The 8,998-nt window shown below is 36.5% G+C and overlaps 1 protein-coding gene across 1 annotated transcript; it reads right to left on the reverse strand.

Moving 5' to 3' along the window:
• Positions 1–394: 394 nt before the first annotated feature.
• Positions 395–8,097, reverse strand: LOC111484434 (uncharacterized protein slr1919). Its single transcript, XM_023131019.1, has 16 exons — positions 7,631–8,097; positions 6,155–6,330; positions 5,669–5,828; positions 5,482–5,534; positions 5,096–5,239; positions 4,897–5,001; positions 4,691–4,816; positions 4,420–4,611; positions 4,229–4,335; positions 3,993–4,155; positions 3,801–3,866; positions 2,711–2,804; positions 2,246–2,358; positions 1,821–1,891; positions 1,203–1,356; positions 395–1,111 (listed from the first exon to the last, which is right to left on the reverse strand). Exons 1-16 carry the CDS (start codon positions 7,950–7,952, stop codon positions 674–676), a joined length of 2,484 nt encoding a protein of 827 aa, XP_022986787.1. The 5' UTR covers positions 7,953–8,097; the 3' UTR covers positions 395–673.
• Positions 8,098–8,998: the final 901 nt, after the last annotated feature.

The raw sequence follows: 8,998 nt of genomic DNA on the forward strand, positions 1-8,998 counted from the left end.
CGGTGATGGATCGAGAACTTTATGTTATCTAATTTTTCTAAAAAATTGTATTCATTTTCTCGTTTCTCATTTCTCGTATTTTATTTCATTCGTTTCTCTTTCCTAATTATTTTATCTACTTTCTAATGTTTTTCTCATTTTTGTTATCTACAATTCTAGTCGATTTGCATAGAGCATGAAGGAAAAAAGAACGAAAAAAAAAAAAAACAATGGTAATTTGATTTGGCTTTAAGTTAGGACAATAACTTAGATGGAAGTGTTGATCCCGAAAAACATGTATCTAATTATATTAGTGATGGAACTTCTATTCGATCATTATTTTCGTTTGTTGGCTGCGTACGGAGGATGTAAAGAACGAACAAGGAAAGAAAATGATGACAATAATTGAGGAATGTACAATTTGATGTTACTTTCTAGTGTTTTTGTTAATTATTGACATTTGAGAACAAAATCCACATTTTTATAAACACTCAAGAACATAATCCATCGATCAAATGCCAAAGCTTCTAACGATAACCGCGAATACTATACATGTTATATGCTCTCTATTTGATGCGTCGAAGTCTCTAATACATACAGCGCCTAGTGCACGAAAAGTCATCCTTTATATCCCGAAAATATGATGCAATCTTTTTCCTGGTTTGCAAGTGCAAGTAGCTTGGTGCAAATGACATCATGCAGGTACTGCGTATCGCTTGGGAGCAAGTGATATGGGACCCAAATAGAGTTCAGACAAGGACACAACAGTCCGGTGACAAGCCATTGCAGAAGCTGTTGCCAAAATTATGATGGACGTCCAGAAGAACTTGAGCATTAAAATTGGTTTTTTGCCAGCTGATTTGAGCACTTTAGAGAAAAGCAATTTGATCCGCCGGTCATTCAAGAAGGAACTGTAATCAATTTGGCCTGTTAACTGTGAACTACTCCGCCCTCCTCTCCTGTCGGATGGAATTCCTGTTTTAACCGTCGTACCAAGCTCGGTAGCTCGGTTGCCCTGTCCTAGTGTTCTAAGTGCCCATTGGTGTATTATATCAGCCACAATTGTGCAGAGTTGTTGACGGAAGAACTTTGCCTCTTTAGAAACCATTGCTTGGATCAGTGAAGCTCCATTCTGTTTCACCAAGATTCACATTATCAGACGGTTGGTCAAGAACATGATTATTTAACCAAGATAGGAAGAAAAGATTGATAGTTACACTTACTGCGGTCATTACAAGTCTTCTAAGCACTGCACCTTCTTTGGATACCAATAGCCTTGTAATTAAATTTACAACATCAAGGTCACTATTAGCTTTAATGGTTGAATACTCAATGGCTGCCTCATTATGTGGAGCTGCCATTCGTTGCAAACCTTTCCTGAAATTCAATACATAAAAAGGCTTTTGGATTCATAAATAAGTCCTTAGTAAGTTCAAATGATGAAGTTCATCAAAATGACTGTATTCTTAAAGCAAGTTTCTGTCTTTGGATGTAAAACACTTCCCTATCTCCACCAAGTTTCCTACATCTCTAGACTGTCATGGCTTATTCCAATGATCTTAGATAGGCTGTCAATTCTATAGCTCGGTGAATTACTAATTACCAATCAAAGCACCATAGTTCAAATCTTCCACCCTGCAATTGTTGAACTAAAAAACGGACAGGTTTTGTCAACCCAAACACCATTTATTGGCTCGACTCCTTAATCCACAGTATAAACAAGTAGCTATGTATACATTGGAAAAATATAACACTTCCCCATTAGATGACCGACTCATTAGAGAGCGTAGAAGAGCATTATGAATTCAAAAAACGGCGCAATGAAACAGAAAATATCATACCTCATTGCACCTACTCGGAGAAAAAGAGCAATTCTTTTCCATTGAAATTCTTTCTTTTTGTTTAGGACCACCTACAAGGTAAAATGAATTGGTGAAAGTTGAAAGACTGCGCCATCTTCTGAGATTTTCTACAAAGAACAACTACAACTTCAATAGCCTATGCTGAATTGACGAATTGCACAGTGAATAGTGGGAAGCAAATATAAATGATGCAACAGTGAGAAAAATTGGAATACTCGTACGAAAAAGATAATACAAGAATTAAAACAGTATGAATAACGAAGTATATTAGATATTCCAACTCTACGGCTAATGCAATCCAATCACTATTATAACTTATAAAATATCACTATCATCAAAAAATATCAACGGAGTTAAAAGTCATAAGCCTGAGTTATTATTGAAGTTCTTAGAGCGTGGAATACCGAATGTAATATCTTCCGGGTAGGAATGGAATTTTCAGTAAGAAGTTTCTGAACTACATAAGGAAATGCAGCTTCAAATGTCTTGAAATCTTTATCTGCCGCTAGTGCCAGACCTGAGGATATGAAAAGAATAATGAAATTTGAACATTAAAATGAAGAAGTCCGATGGTCATCATATAAATTATGGGAAAGATGGAAATGAGGACCTTCAAATGTTATCAATAAATCGTAAAGTGTATGAACATGAAAACTTTTTTTCTTCACGATATGTGAGCGAGAGACTCATCGTATAGTATCAGTATTTTTTAACCTCCAGGCACGCTATATTATAATATTTAAGTTCCATTCATTAAGGGTGAAATGAACCCTTCTTGTTATAGCCTTGAGAAATTATGCATAAACATTACCAGAAATACTTTTATCTAAAAGCAAAATCGATTCAAGAAATGGTATGTAATAGCTAACCTTCCAAGGAGGCAAGAGACCGTAGCATTAGTGTATAGTATGGAGGCATGCGGAACTGATACTTGAGGGCTATAGACCAGATTTTGCCAAGAACCTAAATGGAAGTAGTCACCAGCGTTCAGCCAGAAATAAATATGAAGCTGAAACAACGTTTGCTAAGCTCGAACGCACAAAATAAAGTGCATGTTTAACAATGATGACCTTATATCTGGGAGAAATAACACGATACTACAAGACATTGCAGTTATAAGATGAATAAGAGTAAAACAATATATGCTTATTCAGAATTTACACTAGTTCACTTGCAGAAGAAAGTTAGTTTTTTTTTTTATTTTGTTGATATCCGTACATGTTTGGGTCAGTTTGTGCACACCTCGTCTAATCTCATGGAACAACTACATGACCCCTCATTTGATTGCCAAGAAAACTCATAGGATATTAAATCTTAAGGTAGTTGGCCACCATGATACGAACTCAATTCGTTTAAGCCCTCTATTTATCTCATGACCCTTATAGATCATCAGGCCAACCTATGATCATTAGATTCAAGAATGAAATCAAGCACATGCATTAGCCGAGCGCTGAGAGATCAGTACCACTCATTTGATGACCTCTAAAACTTACAAGCAATAGTTTTTCCTTCAATAGTGGTGCAATTACAATCCAAGTTTGCAATCCCTAATTATTAATTTTTTATACTCGTGAATATTCGAACTAGCTTGTGTGCACCTTGACTAATCTCACAGGACATTCGCCTGACCCAACTACATAAGAACTAAGAGGGAATGGGTTTAAGCCATAGTGGCCACCTACCTAGGCCCGTGAAACTCATCACTACCTCGTAAGGGCGTTGAGATCATAGCATGTTACACGAAAGCTAATGACCAAGGATATAATCAAAATAACCATTGGCATTGAATAAAAAGCTATACTTGAACTTCTGGTTTCAAATTTCATTTGGTTAATTCTACTCATTTCCTCCAAGAATTCAACATCAAGCTAAAACCATAACACACTAACACGCAATATTGCTATCAAGAACTCATGATACGTTCCAAAGAATAACTAGCAAGTACTCACTCAATCTTACCTTACTGAACTTTACATCAGGAATTCCATCTTTAAATTCTAATTCTCCCAAGGCATATTCCAAATCCTGAAACATGATCAGTCACTGGTCAAATTACACGCAGAGGGCTGAGATTCTTATCCGGGAAAAGAAATTGGTTTTATCTTAACCAAACTGCAGTAATCATAATGAGTGGAGATGCAAATATGATACCAAGGTAACACGTCGTAAATTAGTCCCTGGCCTCACGACATCCATTTCAGCAAGGGCTTGAACAAGGTTAGCCCAATCCCCATTTACAATGTGAACAATCGACGCAAGCATTGCTAATTGATGCTTCTCCTCCATCCGACAAAGTAAACCGAAGTCTAGAAACCTGTCAGGATAAAACATTAATGAATCTTCAATACAAAACATTCTGTACTTACGTTGTTAGGCATGAAAATTACCCTATTTGTCCTGAAGGTATGTAACGCAAGTTTCCGGGGTGTGGATCGGCATGAAGTAATCCAGTATCAAGAAGCTGAACTAATGTTGCCTCAACTCCTTTGTTAACCTAGAAGAAACAATGTATAATAACCTATTAATTAATTTTAAACCAGTAACACAAAATAGTTTGTGCGATGCAAATTCAACACACCAGATCCAGAAGATGCCTTTTGGCGTCAACTTTTTGCCTCTCTGAATACGCTGAGCTTGTTTTCTCAGTAGATATAGTGAGTAAATCAGTTGGACTATCACCAGAAATCCATTCCATAGTCAAGACTCTCCTTCGGCTTAAATGTCTGAAAACTTTGGGCACGTGTATAAATGAAAAATGGGAATGAGTTTCCTGCACAAGCAGTAAAAACCGTTTGATATAATGTTATTAGCATATCTGAGAGATGAACAACAGGGAAGGAAGTGCCTACCCAAAACTCTGTTGCATTGGTGGCCTCTAAATTATAATCCAATTCCCCAAGCAAACCTTTCCCGAGTTCATCAGCATACAGTCGAAGGTCACTTTTTCTCTTTGCTATCTTTTGCAAGAATCCAAGCTGAAAGAATCATTTATATTAAAGCAAGTTATATAAATGTACATGAAGACAATTATACATCATTGAAGGACAATACATACCCCAAGTCGAAGAATATAGACATCACGCACGACGACATGAAGCATATTAGGGCGTTGAACCTTCACGGCCACACTAATGCCATCAAGTGTTCTTCCACGATAGACCTATATGTTTAAAACGCTCAATGTTTAAGCAACCCCCATATTGAAATGTGAACAAGCATTTACAAGTGGAATTTGTTTGCCAATACAAAGACACCTGACCAAAAGATGCTGCAGCCACAGGTTCTTCAGAGATGTCGCTGAAAAATGATTCTATTGGAGAACCTAATTCTTCCTGAATAATTTTCATAGCAATGGTCCTGGGAAAAGGAGGAATTTGATCATGTAGCTCAGACAAAGCCTGCAATTAGAATATAAAATACAAGACAAAGAAACAAATAACAAACTAGTCATTACAGTTTACTTTGAATGAACAACAATAGAATAAGTCAACAGAAGATCATACATGAAAGCACTAATGAATATCAAAATTCCAATAAATGTCATTCAGAAAATACTGAAAGGATGAAAAAACAAATCTAGATTCTGTGATATTCGATAAAAGTAATTTGATAAGATATAAGAAAGAATATGTTGTCTAACCTTTGAAATTTCACTACCAATGATATCTGGTCGTGTAGAAAGGGACTGACCAACTGCATTAGAGTGGAAACGTTAGCATACCAATTAATTTTGGTCTGGATAAAACGTTAACATGGTTTGCAGGAACAAATGCCACACTTCATGTGAAAAATGGAACTTAGAAGAATACTGACTTGGGGTTACAGACCTTTGATGAAAGTAGGGCCCAAGTTTAAGAGGGTTTCCTTGAGCACTGACCCAAATTTGGATTTTGATTCATCGTTTTCTCCATCTAAGCGTGGCCCCAGAAACTTTTGAACTCTAGACATTCGAATCCTTATTGCTGCAGTAGCAAAGGAGGAAAATACCTTCCAATAGAAAACATGGCAAATGCAATAAATATCTAGTTCATCCAATTTCAGGTATAATGGCTAATTCAGGATTGAACTAAAACCAAGCTCATTATTGTCTAAGGAAACAGATTTTAGTTTTTTTAAAGAATCTCAATGAACCCGATTATTGAAATTGCTTAGGATATTTTTTTTAGTTTAGCTTCTAGAATCTATTTCTTAGTTCAAGATCCCTCTTAACACATTTCATCCTCAATTCCCGAACAACTAAATGTAATTCACACAGAAACAAATAAAGCGAATAAACCAACACAGACATGATATACGTGAGATTAAAAAAATACCTCTAGCAGTCGAAGGCCCACGACATGAGGCCTGCAACCAAAATATTCAGCAACACTTTGTGGATCATAGACCTCAGGAAGTGGTTTTGTCCAAATCTTAGATAGAGAATAATAATAAACGGCATATGCTTCTAAGGCTTTAAGATCAGCCATGAACAAATCTACACCAGAGAGTTCTGCATACAGAATGATACGTTCATATATAAGTAACAACGAACATTATTTACAATAAAAATGGGATATGAATGGTAAGCATGCTAGCATGTAGGAATGAAATGATCGACTCTCCTAGGATTGTTAAGTTAAGTTTGAGAAGCCCAAGTTATTTATCCTGAGGTGTGGAGCTTGGTTTTTATTAAGTACCCGATAAGTTAATATTAATAGTTTACTTAAATGAAGATTATTTATTGTTTTTTTGCCTCTTTAGTTTAATTACTTACTTTCATTCAACAAAATATGGACCAATTCTCAAGTAAAATTACAACGTTATAGACTGCTAATGCATGCTCTCCCCTTATCTTATGTAAGATTCCACATCGGTTGGAGAGGGGAACAAAGTATTCTTTTATAAAAGTGTGGAAACCTCTCCCTAGTAGACGCGTTTTAAAAACTTTGAAAGAAAGCTCAAAAGGGAAAACCCAAAGAAGACAATATTTATTAGCGGTGGGTTTGAGCCGTTACAAATGGTATCAGAGCCAAACACTGGGTGGTGTGCCAGCAAGGATGTTGAACCTCGAAGGGGTTGACACCGGGCGGTGTGCCAACCAGGACGTTGGGTCCCAACGGGGGATGGATTGTAAGATCCCACATCAATTGGAGAGGGGAACGAGTGCCAGCAAGGACGTTTTATGAGGGTGTGGAAACCTCTCCCTAGCAGACACGTTTTAAAAACTTTAAGAGAAAGTCCAAAGAGAACAAACTGCTCGCGGTGGACCTGGGCCGTTACATCTTACCCAATTCTAGTGTAGTTCACACCACTTAACCAAAGCCCACCTAGCTCCAAGCGCTGCTATTTTGTTAGTTGCATTTTCAAAGTGAACAAATAATTGAACCTTTGTTGTTTAATTTTGAATTTTTCATACTTGCTTATAGTACCAAACGCTCAAAACATTTCTCCATTTTAAAATTCCATCTCTGTTGTGAGTCTTAATCAAACGCATATAGCATTAGACTTGTGCTTTGTTATGAATGTTTCTTTGTATCTTGTTTTCATGTTTACTAATTGAACCCACCGGTGCAAATTTATCATAGGCTCCGTCCACAAAATCTTGCATAGCTACGTTTTTCAATTGAGAATGCCATTACCGATGAGGTCAGGCAAATGAAAATTCCTCAATTATACGTTAATCGATCAATCAGCTGGTTGCCAAATGAGCTAAGCATCATTTCATATCCCTAGAGATAATAACCAAATGCTTTATCTAGGTAAAATTGAAAACATCATCAACCTGAAGAACAGGGCACAGAAAGCTAAACCTGGATATGAAGGTTGCGGCGGAGAAGGAGTCGGAAGATTAACAGCTTGAGGATCCTCAATGTTGCGAAGCCATAAAAGATCGTCGACGGTCTTCGAAACCTGCGGAATTCGAAAAGCATCATTCGCCCACCGAATCCCTCTGTTCAATCCAACCTTTATAAACTCCACATCCTTGCGAACCACATCCCCGAAATGCCCCCAATTCGCCACAACTCGTGGCCTCCTCCTATTCAGCAACGCCGGATTTCTGGCCCGCCCCGAGTCTAATTCAGGCAGAGGTCGGCAAAACGATGAAGATGCCGCCATCGCCATTGCCGCCATTGACGACGGAGTAAGATGAGCCGGTAGCTAAAATCTCGTAAGCAGGAATTTCAATCGGGAATTCTGAGAGGTCTTTGGAAATGAATTGAAACGAAGAATGGCGGTTGAAAGTTGAAACGGAGTCTGAAGCATAGTACAATGTGTTCATCACTGTAATCGTCTTCTGTGGCTGTGGTAGATTGTTGAGGAGCCGCGATCGCCTGTGTCCAGTTCTAGTGTACAACTTAGTCGTGGCTGGATTATTTGCTAGATTTCACTCCCGATCTGATCTGATTTGACTTTTTTTTTTTTAGTTTGACCTAGAGATTCCACCCCCACAAACTTTGGGTCCATGGTTGACCACTCTTTATCTCGTTAGCTTATCTTGAAGTGTAATATTTATCTACATCTGCATCTTATCTTTTGTAATCCACTATAATCACATAACAAAACAAAATAAAAATTAATAATAATCAAAATAAAAAATCTAAATAATTCTCGAACTTTCACAAGTCTGAGACCTATGTATGGTGGCTAACGTCCGCCTAATATTGGATGGTAAAAGAAGTCGGTGACTTGATGACAAGAGAGCCGACGACCGAAACCTTAATGGATAATTTGAGTTGATTTTTAAATTTTAAAAAAATATCAAATAAGTAAAAAAAGAAATTAGACATAAAATTAAAAATCACCAAAAATATAATTAAAAAGGAAAAGGAAGAGTTAAATATATGTCCCTAAAATTAATTTATTATTATTATTTTTCGATTATAAGCTAAAAATATATTGGGCCGGCAGTTTGTTAAGGCCCAATGGACCGGAATTGCATCTATCCACTGTGATTAATAAACATTTTATTAAAAAAAACAATTATTTTTAGAACAAAAGAAACTATTAATAGTAATAATTATTATGTATGACTTTTTCAATACTTTATTTGTTTTTTAATTTACCTCTCCAATAGGATTTTTAAAAATTTAAGAAAAGTATATTCAGATAATTGTATTTATTAAAATATGAACCCTTTGTTTGTTTGAGGTTTTTTTTTTTTTTTTTTTTTTTTTTTT

This window comes from Cucurbita maxima, unplaced genomic scaffold (genome assembly GCF_002738345.1).
Source record: "Cucurbita maxima cultivar Rimu unplaced genomic scaffold, Cmax_1.0 Cma_Scf00001, whole genome shotgun sequence".
NCBI classification, from domain to species: domain Eukaryota; kingdom Viridiplantae; phylum Streptophyta; class Magnoliopsida; order Cucurbitales; family Cucurbitaceae; genus Cucurbita; species Cucurbita maxima.